The sequence below is a fragment of the Elaeis guineensis genome, chromosome 10 (genome assembly GCF_000442705.2).
Source record: "Elaeis guineensis isolate ETL-2024a chromosome 10, EG11, whole genome shotgun sequence".
NCBI lineage: Eukaryota > Viridiplantae > Streptophyta > Magnoliopsida > Arecales > Arecaceae > Elaeis > Elaeis guineensis.
The window spans coordinates 24,792,133-24,810,303 of record NC_026002.2 but is presented as its reverse complement, the minus strand read 5'-3'; the positions used below and the strand labels follow the sequence as shown (position 1 = coordinate 24,810,303).

Sequence of the window (18,171 nt, the reverse complement as noted above, 5' to 3'; positions counted from 1 at the left end):
ATTATCGATAATTGATCCTTAATAACATAAATCTAGGATTTCTCCTAAGATTATCCAAAATCAGGATTAGTCTAAATATCTGAACCCTTCACTGGTCCACAAGACTTTTAGAGAGAAAAAATTCATGAAGAGAGAGAAAATTTATGAGAGAGAAAGTAGAGAGATAATCTTCGTATCCTTCAGATGAGGCAATCATGATCGAGATCATCAAAGATCTTATCAGGATAATTCAATATGGATTAACCATGATCGATGTTATCAATTTCGAATATAGATCGGATCAGGATCTAAGCTACTGCATGAATTTCGGAGCAATCTTAGATCATCATATTTTTATCTCAAGTTTATCCTAGGATCTGTGATGCAATCAGAGAGGGAGAGAAAGATCCTAGAGAGACAAAATCCATAAAGAGAGAGAAAAAAGTCTAGAGAGAGATCTAGAGAGAGAATATGGAGAGAGAAAGTAGAGAGAGGAGAGAGAAAAGAGAAAGAAATGAGAGAGAAGAGAAAAAATTCTCTCATTCTTTTTTTTCTATTTTTTTTTCTTCTTCTTCTTTCTTTCTTTTTCTTTTCTTCTTCTTTTCCCGTTTTCTTCTTTCTTCCTCTTCCTTGGCCGAACAGGGGGAGGACCAGAGGGAAGGGCTCGGTGGCTCGAGCTCCAGCGAGGGTGGCAGCGTCTAGTTGACGATGATAGAGCAAGGGGAGGCCGACGGTGAGGTTCGACCGGTAGAGACTAAAAAGAAACAATGAAAAATAGGAGACCTTCTCCTTTTCCTTGAATTTCTCCAGTCATTGGCCGATTACCGATGGCCATAACCTTCAGAGAAGAAAGTTAGGGAGGTGGATGTCACGCTAGAGGAGTGCGGTACCATGGCAGCAGCATCGGTGGCCGAAATCAAAGAAGAAAAGGCTCGATCAAACAGAGCAAAAATAGAACCTTATGGTTTTGTGGATTTTTCGACGAACCCGATGGCTGGCGAGGGTGCACGAAGCTATGAAAAAGAGAGAAAAGAAGAGAGGAAGGAGGAGAAGGGCTTACCTCAAGCTTCAGTAGCATCGTCGGCTCCAATTTTCGACGAGCACGAGTATGGAAGGTCACAACTTCAACGGAAGAAATCAAGAAAAAAGGAGAGGGAGGAAGGTCGGTGATCATCGTGGGTTGTTTAGGAGGGGGAGAGGGGGTCTTATAGAGTGGAGGGGAGGTCGAATCCCCCTCGAATTCGACTTCTCCTCCGGTGATTTAGGTGGAAGAAGACTCCCAGCGGGAGTCTTCTTCATTCCATTCTTTTTTTTTTCCAAAATTGGGCTTTTAAGGTTGGGCTCGGTCCAGGGCCCAAACGGTCGGGTTATTACAGCCTCTACCCGTAGATGTAGATCAATAGGTCAAACCACATAAATTTTTACATGCTTTTGTTCTTCACTTGTTCTCTCTTTACTCAATTTTTTGTTCTTCTTTTTTTCTTGCTTCATTATTTTTCCTGTTGGTCACAATAAGTGGTATTAGAGCCTCAATTTTTTTGATTGGAGTTTCACAATGACAACCAAAAAACTTATAATCAGGAAGTTCAATAATGCTGCAAATGACTTCGGCATCTGGCAGATTAAATACGAGCCATTTTGATACAATAAGGTCTGCGGAAGGCATTGGATGGCAAGGAGTAGTTATCAGATATATATCATGTCCAATAGAGACAAGGAAGAGCTATTGTCGAAGTCATACAGTGCAATTTTATTTGTTTAGCAGATGAGGTGTTTAGAGAAATTATTGAAGAAAAGATAAACTAGATTATGATTAAAATTAGAGAGTAGATACATGACCAAATCACTCACAAACAGATTATACTTGAACCATCAACCCTACCACTTGCACATGAAAAAAGGTACATCCGTGAAAGATCATATAGATGGATTTAATAAAGCTATTTTGGATTTAAAAAATATTAGTATTTTAATTGATGATGAAGATCAGATCATTATTTTATTGTGCTCACTATGACCTTCTTATGAGAACTTAATTGATATCATGCTGCACGATAGAGAATTATTTTTAATCAGTGATGTAAAAGATACCTTGTAATCTAAAGAGTTGAAGAAAAATATATTTGGAATTTATGAGGAGAATCAAGGAGAAGACTTAATTCCTAGAGCTAGGAGTAGAGAACTAGGTTCTAGTAGTAAGGATAAGTTTTCATCAAAATCAAAACAAAAAAAAGATCCGTTGTTTTAATGTCACAAGGAAAGGCACATTAGAAGACTTTTTTGATAGGAAAAGAAAAGGATGAAAAGAGAGCTCATCTTTGCAACTAATACCAATGTAGCACACGAAAGTGCCAATAATACTGGTAATGTGATTCTATTAGTCAGTATCAGTAGCTTTGGGATAAATTGAATTCTCGACTCTGATTGTTCCTTTCATATGACTCCTGATAGAGATTGATTTGCGATCTTGATAGACTAGAGAAGAAAATATTCTACTGGGAGATAATAAATCTGTTGTAATTATTGATGTTGGAACAATTCAAATTAAGATGTATGATGGTACTGTGAAAATCTTAGAAGCTTGGCATGTTCTGAAATTAAGAAGAACCTAATTTTTTTAGGTACTCTAGATTCTCATGAGTATAAATATATTAGTGAGAATAGGTTGCTAAAAATCTTTAAGGAAGCCCTTGTAGTGATGAAAGAAAAGTTAGTTAATTGATTGTATCATGTATTGAGTAAAATAATAATGGATATTATAACAGTCTCTTCATCATCAAGATTGTTAGATATAGATGATACTCAGTTATGGGATATATTTTTTGAGCATATGAGCGAAGGAGTGATGATGATTTTGTCTAAGAGAGGCCTACTAGATAGTGTGAAGATAAAAAAAAAACTTGACTTCTACGAACATTGTGTATTTGGCAAGCAATACAAGGAAAAGTTTAATGCCAGTATTCACAGTACTAAGGATATGTTGAATTAAATCCATTCAGACATCTAGGATTCATCTCTAGTTGCATCGAGGAGTGGACATCGTTATTTTTTGACATTTATCCTGTATATGGTTGAGGTCATGAGAGGAAGGATGGATGATATCTATCTACTATTTGATATAGAAAAATTTAGAAAGGATGGATAAAAAGGAAAGATTATCCATCCATCCAGGTCTATCATTTTGCATCCACCCAAATTGGTAGAATGCAAGGATAGATGGAGCATATAAGGGTATGTTTTTGCATTAACAAATTATCCCCCATTAACTTTTTTATCAAAATCCTAACACTTCTTTATTTTTTTATTTATTTTATTTATATATATTTTTATTTATTTATATATTTATCCTATACTATTAAATTTTATTTATAATTATTTTAATTTGACACATAATTTTCTTAATTATAAGTAAATAAGTAAAATTATCTTCTATTTTTTATTTATATTCACTTTTTTTGTATAAAATTAATCAATTAACTAAGTTAAATTATAAATTAATTATTTATTTATATAATTAATATATAAATAAATTTATTCATATATAATTGATTTGTAAAATTATTTATTAAATTTATTTAAATTAAATATTTAAATAGTCATAATTATAAAAATTATAGTTTATATATTACTCTACTTTTTTAATATAAATAAGTGTTATATATTAATAATTATAATAATACTTTTATCAAATGATAGTTTAATAAAAGTATCTATACATATCATCCATCTTTTTTTTTCATTCCTCCTATCCTAAATAGAGGAGGACATCATTCACATTTATCCTTTTATACTTTACTAAACATATGAGAGGATGAATAGAAGATCCAAGCATCCTCTCCTTTATCCGTCCTTCCTTCTCTATCTATCCTTGGTACTAAATAGAGGGTTATTAATGATTATTCTAGAAAGATTTGGATGTATATTTTAAAATATAAAAATAAAATATTTATCAAATTCAAATTATGGAAGGCCTTGGTTAAGAAGCAGATCAGAAAGAAGATTAAAATGTTGAGAAAATTGATTATAGATTGAAATACTATTCGAATGAATTTGACAAGTTTTACGAAAATAAAGGTATACTGAAATATCACACTGTACGGCGAACACCGTAATAGAATGGAGTTAGAGAATGAATGATGGTAAACTTGAACATATGTCAAAAAGATGCATATTCCTAGGTTATATGGATGGGATGAAGGAATATAGATTATGATGTATAGATGATTTTAGATCATCCAAAATTATAAATAGGAGAGATGTTATTGTTAATGAGTCTGCTATATTAAATCAAAAGAAAAAATATATTGACAGTGTAGATATAGACCATGATGTCAATAAATATGTAGAGCTTGATATTGAAGCTGCAGAGAGAGTGTCACAAAACTCTCTGATTCAACATAATGAGATAGTGATGCAGGATTTTATATAGAATGATGCCTCACTATAGCAATAGTAATACAGTATTGCTACTGATAGGGAGAGGAGGTAGGTTACACCACCTTCATGATATATAAATATAGTTGCTTATCATCTTACAGTAGCTGAGAATATTGAGAGTGACGAACCTTCCTCAGATCAGGATATAGTTAAGAACAATGAATCTACAAAATGAGTTACAACTATGAATCAAGAAATTGAGTCACCTCAAAAGAATCATAATTAGGAGTTAGTCCAATTGCCTAAGGGTAAAAAGGTGGTAGACCATAAATGGATTTTCAAGAAGAAAGAAGACATTCTTCAAGTTGAGACAGTATGATTAAAATATAATTAGTTGCAAAGGGCTATACTTAGAAGGCAGGAGTGGATTTTTATGAAGTGTTCTCTCCTATTCTGAAGTATAATTTCATACATGTTCTACTTGTTATAGTTTGTGTGTTTGATATAGAGCTTAAGTAGCTTGATGTTAAAATTTTCTTCTTGCATGGTGAGTTGGAGGAACAAATATATATGTCACAACCTGAGAGATTATTTATTTCAGGTAAAGAGAATTATATTTTCTTATTGAAAAAATTTTTATATGCTTTGAAATAATCATCTAAACAATGGTACATAAGATTTAACACTTTCATGGTGAGTAATGGTTATACCAGAAATCACTATAATAATTATGTTTATTATAAAAGACTTTTAGATGACTTCTTTATTTATTTACTATTGTATGTTGATGATATATGGATTATAGCTAAGGATAAATCTAAAATTAACAGGTTAAAAGTTCAATTGAATGGTAAATTTGAAATGAATGATTTGGGTGTGGCGAAAAAAGATTTTAGAGAAAAAGATCCATAGAGATCGGCAAGCAGGTCTATTATATTTGTCTCAGAAATAATATATAGAAAAAATATTTGAATACTTTGATACGGATAGATCCAAACTGGTAAGTATTCCTTTTGACTGCATACTTCAAATTATCTGCTTCATTATCACCATAAATTGAGGAGGAGGAGGTGCACATATCACATAGTTTATATACTAGTGTAGTTGTTAGCTTAATATATGTTATGGTTTGAACTAAACCCGATATTTTACATGCTATTAATATAGTTAGCAAGTACATGAGAAATCATGGGAAGATATATTGGCAGATCGTGATATAGATTATGAAATATTTGAGAGGCTCTACAGACATTGGCTTAATCTATCATAATACCATATTAACTAATAATATTGTAGGGTATGTTTGTGATATCCAGCCCTAAAATCCCATCCCCTTGCATAAATCTTAGGGCATGAAAAAGAAAACAAAAAAAAAAACAAAACAGGAAAAAAAAGAATATTGAAGACTCCTGCTGGGAGTCTTCTTCCATGAGAGTAAATTGGAGAGAAAGTCGAATCCGAAAAGGATTCAGCCTCCTCTCCGCCCTATATAAAACTCCTCTTTCCTCCTCCATGGTCAACCATGGCAAGCACCGATTTTTTCTTCTCCTTCTTTTCAAATTTTTCCATTGAAGCCGCGGACTCTCTCACCGTGTTTGTCTCAAATCCTCACTGGAGATCTCATCGGTGATAGAGGTAAGTCTCGACCCTCCTTCCTCTCTTCCTTCTCCTCCTTTTCATAGCATTGTGCACCCCTACCGGTCGTCGGATTTGCCGGAAGACCCATAAAAAAAAAATCCTATTTTTTTTCTATTCGATCCAGCCCTCTCTTCCTCGTTTTCGACTACCAGTGCCGCTACCTGTGGTGCCACACCCCTGTAGCATGACCCCTACCTTCCTTCTCCGAAGGTTATAGCCACCGGTGATTGGCCGATGATCGTGAAAATAAAATAAAGGGATCGGATCCCCTGTTTTTGGATCTTTCCCATGTTTCTTCCATCGGCAATCCTTGCTGCCGACTATCCCCTGCCCATTGCCATCGGCCACCCACTACGGTCAGCCGTTGCTGGTCCTCCAACCAGGAAAAGGAAAAAGAAGAAGAAAAGAAAAAAGAAAAGAAAAAGAAAAAGAGAGAAAAAAAAAGAATTTTCTCTCTCCTCTCTTATTTTCTCTCTCTTTCTCTCTCTAAAATTTTTCTCCCTCTATTCTCTATCCATCTGATTCATGGATCCTCATATGAACTTAAGATGATGTACCCAAAGCAGTCCTATCCATACAAGATGTCGGATCTCACCCCGATCATGTCAAATACCCTTGAAACCTACTATTGATGAACCAATTGTTTGATTTTGGCCTTGATTTCACTTCATGCTTCATGATTCTTTGATCGAGTCACCTACATCTGATCCTTGGTTAGGAAGATCCTAAATTATTCTAACATCCGGACTGTTAGTCGAACTGGCCACCTGATCTACAGTCTTATTTTCTTATTATTGAATTAATAAATAAAAATTAATAATTTTTTTAATATATTAAATAGGTTTAATAAATTTATCTATCAAAGTTTGAAGGACTAGGACGAAAAAGGTAAGTAATTTCGATACTTCTTATTTGTTTTTGAAATTATTGACTATTTTATCATGAAAAAAATTATTTTATATTTTATAAAATAAAAATCGAACATATATATTGTGAAATCATGATTTATCATTAAATAATAATTTATAAATATTTTAATATAAATAACTTTTTTATGAAATATGAACTTCATATTTATGAAATGCATGTCTTGTTATAAAAGGAATGATTTCACGATTGTTTTACTGTTAAAGATTATTTATAGATTATGAACTTTATAAAATTATCTAGTATCTTATTTATGCATGATTTAAGAAAATATGATTTGATAAAATATGATTTAAAAATATTTATCTTAAAAAATATTAAAAAAATACTCAGATAGCTATGTACAATCCTGCCAATGGATAATAGTTATTGGCATATAATCCTATCAATGGGTAATAGTACTTAGCATATGATCCTACCAACGGATAATAGTAGTTGATATATGATTCTGCCAATGGGTAATAGTAGTTGATACATAATTATGGTCCTATCATGAGTATAATAGTGATCTTAGCATTTAGTCTGAGAGAATTATTAAGAATCATGATATGAAAAAAATGATAAATGGTTTATGACTTTATATACGAAGTTGACATAATTTATGAATTTGTTAATGCTATGCATTGAAAATTATGTTTATGTAAATTGCATGATTTATGCATATACAAGAGCATTATTGATTTATGATATATTGTTATTATGAAAATTTTATGTTTCAATGATAATCATCTTCTCAAAATGATTTATTGATGTATATATAAACTTATGCTTGATCTGGATAAAATAGTATAAAGTTTACTTACTGAGCTGGTGTAGCTCATATCTTTTTTTTTTCTTTTTTCTGTCTAGATAAATAAGGTTAGGAAACAAAGATGACCTAGGCTGGAGGGTCTACACCAATAAATATGGATATTTGTATTTGAAATTGAATTTATAGGATTATTATGGGTTTGTAATCAACTACTGATGAATTTTGATATATGAGTTTAGTATTATCTTTTGAATTTAATTGCTCTGACTCAATATTGATTTATTTACTTGATGAATAATAGAATTGAATTTTTTGTTATAACTTATTTTTGATGAATTTTAACTGATTATATTTGATTGGCTTTGTGTTATCGTAGGCCATATCCTTCGGTAGCATGGCCGTATTATATTCCAGATTTAGGGTGTGACAATGTTAATTTTGATTATGCAGGTGATTTGGATAACCAGTGATTATTGATTAGATATATTTTTACTCTTTTTAGTTGCACTATTAGTTGAAAGGTTATACTTTAGTCTACAATTGTCTTATCTACAACTGAAGTAAAGTATATGACTACAACAAAGGGAGTAAATGAAACTATATAGCTATATGGTCTCATTGATAGCCTTGATTTATAGCAGCAGTTAACAATTGTATATTATAATAGCTAAATGCTGTTCATTTGGCCAATAATCCAATATATCATTAGCGGACTAAGTACATTGATGTTAAGTATCATTTTATTCAGGAAATAATCAATAATAATATTATTGTAGTTCAGAAAATAGTCACCATAGAGAATCTAGTTGGACAAAGCCACTTTTGGTTATTAAAGTGGATTAGAGGCTAAAATTTGTGAGATAATTTTTATATGCTATAATCTTCAATTTTTTAGTGAAGCTTTTGCACTGTCTCTGCCCATGAACATATATAGATCAATAGATCGAACCCATAAATTTTTATGCACTCTTATTCTTCTCTTATTCTCCCATCTCTATTTTTTATTTTTTATTTTTATTTTTTTACTTTTTTGTTTCGTTATTCTCTCCGCTGGTCGCAACAATAATTATCCTTATTATCAAACTCCATTTCTTGATGGAACCCAAAGTCCTTTGTCGATCCGCTCGACCTTGGCACACCAACGGGCTAATCAGCTATACTTTGGTTTCTCGGAAACAAGGACCCATAGTTCCTTAAGCCGGGGTTTTGAAATGATAAAAAAAATATTTTATTAATAAAAAGTATCCACAAAGTCGACAATTTTATCTTTTCATCAAAACAACTTCACTTTGCCTCCTTTAAAAAAAAAAAAAACACATTCACCTTGCCTCAGCTATAGAATAAACCGGCAATTCTTTTTATCCCGTTTCCAAACTCCAAACACTGGAAAAAAAAAAAAAAGAAGAAGAAAAGAAAGGAATCACTAATATTCCACGGTATTTTGGTCAAACCAGGGATGAATGGGAAACAGCGGCTCCCTAGTTTCTAGAAATAGAGTTATCCCTACGTAAGCTTTATCCCGGCTAATCTTGTATCATCTTGATGCCGGCATAACCAAACCGGAATAAGTCACGGAGTCTTAAAAGTGCCCACACTTCATCTCAGTGTCTGTACCAAATTGCAGTCATGGTCAAAAACGAAGGTTTGTGGTTTTGTGGCATCCCTATCTACAAACTATTTTGATCAGTCTAGATTGGGTTGTGTGGAAGGTCAGTGTCAATTATATCCAACAAAAATGATATTGGTTGGGTCCAAGCAATGGCGAGATTGTTGTCCTTTTTTTTTTTTTTGGTAGAATGGAAAGATTGTTGTGGCCAACTATAGAAGAATTGATTTATAAGTACTTGTCTTTTAAAGTGGATGTTATGTGTTTGATCCCTTTTGGGATAGTTTTGGATAATTTTTAAAACAAATAACACTAGGGAATCCAGAGAATTAGTGAGATGTAAAGGTGTAGTGGAATGCAGAGTTGCCAAGATAGTATTAGGTTAGCTTGAGAAACTTTATGTGTGCACTAATAGATGTCCCAAAACATTTTCCTTTCTAAAGCACTTATAATGTAGACATCATGATTGATGTTGTTTGTTGCAAAATCACAAAAGCGTGATTACAGTATTGCTGGGTGCAATTTAGAAGTTGTGAAAGGTATGCTGGTGCACAACCACAACAAGCAAAGATATCATTGGGTTGAACTGTTTTGTATTCAATTTAGAAATTTTTTATTTCTTGAAGAAAAGGAAGCGAAATGGACATTTGTATCTAGTTTGCGTGTGGTGCCCATTCACTTCAGGATGATAGCTATGGCTAACTTTGAACTTTTCTCATCCCTTAAGGCAAGATTATAAGTATGAATGCATCTCTTCAGTCTTTTAAAGCAAGACATGCTTCCAGAGAAGCTAATAGTACTGTGGATTGGATGACATTATATTTTGCCGCTCATATGAGATCAATCCTGAGGATATCTGAATTTCCTTCTCAATTGTTAGGCATTTTATTTAGTGATTCCCATAGATATATTTACTCTAGATTGGTTTCATGAATTCCAGTTTACAAAGAACAAAAAACCTTTCTCATCAAACATCAACTAGATCTGAGACCTCCCTATGATCTTTCTTTCAAGGACCATCTCAAATTATTGTAGGTCACCAACTCCTGGCTTTATATATAAATGTAACAATGATGTAAGGTAATTGATGCCTCTTAATCATAAGAAGCTAGAATATCATCTCCGTATCATTCTGGGTGAAACTATAGTGGCTAACTACTAGCTTGCACTGACATGTGTCAACCATTGTAGCAATATAAAGCATAGGTATCTTCAATTTATTATTGGACATCAGCATGATGTGGTTCTACTAATCACAGCTTAGTTGTTTCTACATGATGCTAAGGACTAACCTGTGATTCTAAGAAAATATAAAATGTAATACTGGTTGATAAAATCAATATCTGATGGATATAACTTGAGGATGGAAGTGATACTTCAAAGGCAAATACTTAAAACTAATTTTGAAATTCCACAGTAATTTATTTTTTAAAAGGTCATTAGTTTATATAAATAGAATAATATCTTGAAGAGCAAGAAAAATTGCTCATGAAATACATGAATCATAATGGTACATCCACAAAAGTGCAAGCAAACTTATGCCACAATATTTGCCGATAGAAAGAGCTACAACTGCATGGGCTTAAGATCAGTTCCTTTTCCTTTTTGAAGGTAGTTCATGCCTATGGTAAAAATATTGCTGAGTTAAAGCAAAAGATGCAGCCGAATTCCATACATTTTATGATCAGTTAATTCCATATAATGATATGCTTAGTTAAGTGGATAAAACAATATTTATTATCATAATTAACCTTTAACATTTCAATTAGTTATCCTTTTTTCCTAATTATTTATTTTTTCCTGAAGAATGTTTCCAGATCCTGTGACTTATTTCTTAACTGCTAGGTACTCCCAGAAGCAAGTATTCAAAATCTTTTATGACTCAAATTTGGTCATTGTAGATTGGATCACTAGTGGTGTCATGAAAGTGGAGAAAAATGGGGAGTTTGAGCTATAGAAGAGTACCAATCAGATTTTCTTAAAGGAGATCCACCTTTATTTCTTGACTCAGTAATTCTCTTCTACTACATACTTTTAGTGGTAGGTGTTATACTTCACATGTTATTAATTTGACTCTTTCAGCCTTCTTAATATATTGCCATGGAGCACCTGCGGACTTCTTCATGATGGCCCATTCTACCTGCCACTTTTAATAAAGTAAATCCTTGATCTTTGATTCCCAACAGAATTGTTCATTTAATAGAGTAATATGATCCTTGGTCTTTAATAAAGCAATATGATTCCCAACAGAATTGTTCTATTCCTTTCTTTGACATTCACACACCTATATATAATATATTTTGCATCATATAAGGGAGGACCTGTGTATATTTGGCCATTGCCACAAGATGGAGTTGGTGCATCCTTTGCAACAAAACAACAATGGCTCTTCAGATTACAATATTTAAACTGACTTAATAAGCCTATTCATGAACTTCTAAGCATAGATATTGCTCATATCAAATATATTACGACATTATTTTTTTTTTCAAATTTAAAAATAATCGAAGGTACCATTCTTTTTCTAATCAATGCTTTTGGATTCTGAAATTAGTTAGTTAATTTAAGAAATGAGAAGGTTCTACTAGCATACTAGTATTGTTGAATGCATGTACAAAGGGTTCAGATTGTATCTTTTGCATGAAAGAATGATTCCCATTCTTTCGGGACATCAACCATTGGATCTTGCAATGATTCCTGCGAGATGTCTGTAAGCACATGAAAGAAAAAAGTTGGAATGCTTTGAAATCTATGCAAGATCCAATCTAGTGGTTGATGGCATGAAAGAAGATCAATCATTCTTTCGCACAAAAGATACAGCCCGAGCCCATGTAGGAATACCATGCCGATATGGTAGGTTCCTCTTTTACCACAAGTCGCCATGGCCAGAAATCAAGAACTATTTCATAACATGTAGTGTAGAAATCAGGTTGATAATTAGTCATAAGAGTCTGCTTAGTCCTTCCAACAAATCATGACTTAATTTTTTGTTCCCTGGGTGATGCCAATTTGCTTGGATGATAACAGTAATGGCTATAGGAATTTTAGTCTATATTTTATAGAGCTTATAACATTTTTATAATAAGCATGAACATGAACATGAACATGGGGTGACTAAACCGCATTTCTCTCTACACTTCAGCATAGAATGATTTTGTGATGGAGACCAGGATCAGAAGGCAACATGACTTCTGGATTTCTCTTAGGTTTGGTTCTAGTTTTCAGTTTGCTGTATTTTTCTTCTTTTTTTTTTTTTAATTTAAGATAAGCGTTGATGGATCTTATTCAGTGTATGCTGAGATTAAGTGATCTCAAAGCCTACTAGATAAATAGATGAAGTGATGACAAGGCATGAATTAACAGTATAAGCCATATCAGCTGAAATAGGTTAGTGGTAGTACAATTACCGTAATGATTACTGTTCATACTATAGTTACAGTAGAGTCAGGATTCTCTCGGATGGGTAGCTCTTATTTATTTCTGGAATACGGTGAGGTACTATTAGTACGATAGTGTGTCACAGTGATGAAGCAAAACTATCTATCTCTGAGACGAACGATGTAATGGCTATCTATGATAGTACTGTAATTTACGTTGCATAGGTTGTACCGTATAAGATTCTGTTTCAGTAATTGTGACCTATAAATGACACATTATGAGGGGTATTTTAGGGAGTTAGAGAAAGGGTTCTTAGGGTCTTTTGCTTTTTTAAATATTGGAGTCGTGTAAGGGACATTTATGCAGAATATGAAGAAAAAGAACAAGTTGGCACATAGGATCCAACAAAGTCTGAAGAGACTGCTGCCAGAAATGAAACATTTGCTGATAATTTTTATATCCATCAGGATGATGTCATGGTGGACAAAACTTATTGATGGAATGTGGACTGATTCAACGTAAATCAGGATTTATTTTAGTGAAGAACAATCCTTTTATGATGGGATCATTTGTCAGCCGGAGTTCAAGTTCTATTTGGAGCCTCATGTGACATCTAATGTTGGGATTCATGACCAACTAATCATCATTTGGTTCATCAATAAATGTAGCTTTAACATCAAATAACTCGAGGCAAGTTCTTGCACAGCAGAAGTGAATGATGGAGACCAAGATCAGAAGGTAGCATGACTTAGGGATTCATTTTGAATTTACTTTTAGTTTTTCAATTTTTTGTGTTTTTCTTTGGTTTTTGTTTAGTTTATCTTTAATGGGTCTCGATGAGTGTACAACTGAGATTAAATGATATCAAAGCCTATGAGACAATTAGATGAGGCAATGACATCACATGACTGAATAATAAAGGCCACATCACCCAAAAATGGGTTAGTGGCATTGCAATTACTATAGTAAAATGCATAGATGATAAGATGACTCGACGGGCCAAGCTTCTATTATCAATTTGAAAGAGATGAAGATACTGGTAGAGGAATTTGCTGCCCTATTACAAGACTGTCCTATATCACTTTGAGGATAATTTTTCATCGTATTGTACCATCCAACTTAGTTTTGCAAATTTGATTGTTATTTTGATAGCTTTTCACTATTTAAGTGGACTTATATAATAAATGCCTTTTATTAAATAGATTATTGGTAGCATCATACTAACCTGAATGATATGTCTTAAAAAAGGACATTCTTTACTTTTTTATGCTTAAAGGAAGTTTATCTAAAGAAAAGAATCTGATTTTTTTTATAGAGAATAAGAATTCTCGACCCCTATGATAGATCTTATATTATTATACAACATCTTAGCTTATCACTCACAATATGGATTTCTTCGAAAACTTGGGCATTGTATAAAGTGGTGATTATCCATATTTTACATCTTACAGATGACTATATATTTGTAGATGATATTTCATATGATATGTGAGGGGCCATGGCCTTCTGCATGTGCATCGCCCTTCATTGCCACATTCCAATGCTTGCCTTCTTAAGATGCATGGGATGAGAATAATTACAAGGCAATTTCCTTGTCTCATTACAGTAGCTTCAAATGCTTTTTGTGTGAGATTGGATCACACCCATTGCCATTCTTAACTAGGCAATGTGATTGCAGCAATTATGTGATAACCCATGCTGCTGCATAAATCATTTGGCTTTAACACCTTAAATTCAACTTTTGCATCATATTGTTTACCATCAATGCTCTTTGACATCTTGATTCTGACTTTGGCATCATATAGTCACCTAATCCTCCCTATTATGGTCACAAAAATGCTATCCAAGTACCAAACAACCAGGTTTTGCTTCTATATGGCTAGCATATCACAAATCAAGACCTTCATGAGGAGTCATTCTACTGTCCACAATAGATGCCAGTTTGGCAAACGGTCCTTCATGCTTTTGAGTTGGAGAGAAGTTTTAGTAGTTTGATTTGAGTAATTATAAACTAATGTGTATAGTTATTTTCATGTCTGATTATGATAGGGTGTGTGTGTGTGTGTGTATTTGGCTCTTGCCACCGTCTTGCACCATTCCATCATTTCAACAATCCAGCAGCTGCTTCTCCAATTACAGCATTTTTACAACTTTAAGAGCTTACACACAAAATCATGCGCATAAATAGATTCATACCATTTCATCTTGTTAAGAAAATACATGGCACAACTCTGTTTCAAATAATTTTTCTTCAAATTTGAAAATTGGTTACTTGTATTATAAGCAGGTTCTACTGGAACAAAGATCTACTTGTAGTATTGTTGAATGCATGCAGCTATACCATGCCATTGCCATGATCATAATCTTGGGGCAAGTTTACACATCAAATGATTCTCCTGACTTTTTCATCAGTGTATCTCTGTTTCACATATATTTGACATTCAGACAGTAATCAGAGGAAGTCGGGGAACATATATATTTCCTCACTGAGGGCTGTAAATTTGTGGAACTCTTCTCTTTCTCGTTCATAGATAAACCCAGATTTTCCTATAACCATAATTTATCTACATTATCTCAAGTCTTCCCTTCCTTTTATGCATCCTTCAACACAAATTAAAATACCACTCCTTATAAAAGCCCCCTCAGATCTTCATTGTACATGTCCATACCATCTCACTAATTCTTCATCACCTTGCTTTAATTTGCTACAACTTCTATAGCTCCTCTGATTTACTTAATTTATCCTTTCAAGTTTTGTCCCACATTCATTATAATATTCTCATTTCTACTACACCGAACATAAATCTATATTATCTCATATTTCTCCAAATTCAATCCTGTCTACAGTCAACTACCCAATATTCTCAGTTGAGTGGTGCTGTTATTTCTCAGGTATACCATTTTTTTCATTATTATTGCTAAGTATAATTCAGCAATAACACAAATTATTAGTTTTCTGTGATAAAATTTGTCATGTAAAATTATTTATTTCACAATTCATATGATAACTAGATTTGCTACTACTCACAACCATATTGAATTCCAACATGTAAAGTTTCTTATGTTCTTTATTGCACCGTCCGACTCTATTTCAGATACCATGGTTCCCCTGATCTTTTGCTTAAAATTCTCATTTCTGAGTGACACATTCATTGTAACAGTCAACTGCTAAATGGAGACATTTATCTGATGCTATGCACTTCTAGCCCCAAGTTAAAGCATGTTCAAAATCAAGTTCAAGATGGAGTGAAGAAGACGATATCTGGGCATTTCCATGTTGCTGCTCCACTGCAGGCTGCTATAAGAGATCAGAGTCCCAAAGTAGTTCAATCAGAACATCCTTAGCTACCTCTTGCAGGGCCTTTGGTCCTCAGGTTTGTACTCTCATAAGGCCTCTCAATTCCCAGCATGGTAAAGCTATTGCTGAATGTGAACCTTTTTTCCAGGGTCAAACTTAATTTCAAGCTCAATTAGTGATGCCCCTGCAAATGTTTTATATGAGTAGATTAGCATCAAGTGAAAATTTGGCATATGTCTCTTAAGGTGTGCCTGAGTGGGGGCTAAATTCGACTCCAATCATACTGCTTTATTAGAGGTCATCATTGCCTTCTATAGAGACCAAAATTATAGCTAGAGAGGACTAAAAAAATTTTAAATATGGTCTTCAGGATTTCTGTCAACCTAAGATTGAGGTGGAGAAGCTGATTGAACCCACCTCGGTTCACAGTCTTGCCTGAGATCAATCTATGTAACCGTAGGTATCTCTTTCTTGACAGAGCCATAAGCTGGGACATTAATACTTTAAGTCCCTTAACTAGGTGTGGTTAAGCATGGTGTGCTGCATTTCCAGTTATGAACTACCTATTTGTTAAAGTTCTCCTAGATGTTTCCAGTAGATTCATGTAGTAAGTATTTTATTTTCTAGCTGTATGGCCCTTCTCCATGCCCTCTTTCAACAGTAAGGCCTTGAAGTTATGCCTCCAAGGTTCTTTCTAACTAATTTATACTAAGTAGGAACTATGCCTTATAACTTAGTGCTGGATTTTTTTCCCCTTCTGCGAAGATGATTCACAAAATTTATTGACTAGTTGCATCTAAGCCAAGTTCATTAGAGTTACATGTAGCAATTACTCAAGAAGCAATAACCAGCTCCAAACATGTGATGTCAGATTTAATATATATAAAATGCCATTGATACATAAACAATATGAGAATTTGAAACTATAATGTATTCATGTGCCATTCACAACGTTAGATTTAGAGGCGAGCACCTTGTACAATAGTCAACTAGAATGAGGCCTTGGTTTGACAATGGAATTCAGTAGACTGAAACCTCTTGCAACCATGCTGAATTCCTAACGGAATCTAACAATCCAGAGGAAGACCAATTAATGCCAAGTTGGAATATCAAGCACCGGATGTTGACATGGTTAATTTACTGAGTGCAAGTCAAAAAGTAATTGAAAATATTTCTGGTCTCTCTTTCACCATGATTGTGGTATTCCAGACAGATCTGGGTCGTTAACGTTACATAAGGTCTTTCCACAAACCAATTTTGTATTGTGATCAACCAAATTGCAAACAATTAGAATGATAGTCAAATGAAGTGGTATAGCATTGAGGGAAACAGGTAACAAAAATTAGTGGATGACATATGGACTATTGGTTTCTCTCACTGCACCAAATTGCAAACTGAGCCAAATATGCTAAAACTTGATTTTAACTATTACCCCAAACAAGTAACATAGACGCTTCAGGAACCCTAAACAGGAAAAATTGGATATGAAGAACTACACATACACATCTCATTATAAGTGATATGACCAAATCGCATCGAAGTTGATGGATCTTGTGCTGTTGTACAACACATTTTAAGTTAATTTCAAGGATAATCTGATGCTTGCGTTACCAGAGAAAGCTGGCAACTCGAAAATCGGCTGGCAGTTACCTCGCCTAGAATGCAATCTCACATGGTGCATGAAACGTTCTTCCACGGCATATAGCTTCAAGGTTCTCTCCAGCATATGAACATAGAGGCGAGATTTCCACGCCTGAGAAAGATATCTATCAAATTCAGGACCATGTTTTTACTAAATTTGCATAGGAATAAAACTCTCACTCAATAGTAGAATATGCTTGTTTCAAAGTCTAAAGACATCAACCACAACATTGTTATTATCACGCAACAACAATTATAGTCGATGGGAAGATTACCAGTTAAATATAGCGGCACTGAATGTGTTAAGAAGCCACCTGCAGCAACTACCCAACGGCTGTGGAGGCGGAGAAGCATAAGTCGAGCACTATCAGGAGTGTCGTAACTTGCCCCATTAGCATTTTTCACTGGTGCAAATTCCTCCTCCCGCAAGACCTGTTTTCCAAAGAGATACAGGATGAGAAAAGATCCCAACTTACATCATTGTTCTTTCATTTCCCACTACTAAACTGTCTCCCCACATATTCATCAAGCAGCAATAACAAGTCATAATGCACATAGCCATACTACTTCCCACTA

General features: G+C 33.8%; 1 protein-coding gene across 1 annotated transcript in view; it reads right to left on the bottom strand.

Moving 5' to 3' along the window:
* Positions 1 to 17,247: 17,247 nt before the first annotated feature.
* The window catches only part of LOC105059886 (UDP-N-acetylglucosamine diphosphorylase 2), a 30,892-nt gene continuing 29,968 nt past the window's right edge, over positions 17,248 to 18,171 (bottom strand). Inside the window, exons 14-15 of the mRNA XM_010943380.4 lie at positions 17,871 to 18,027; positions 17,248 to 17,707 (exon numbers count right to left, since the gene is read on the bottom strand). Coding sequence (XP_010941682.1) covers positions 17,610 to 17,707; positions 17,871 to 18,027 — 255 coding nt within the window. The 3' untranslated portion in view covers positions 17,248 to 17,609. The remainder of the gene's footprint in view (positions 17,708 to 17,870; positions 18,028 to 18,171) is intronic.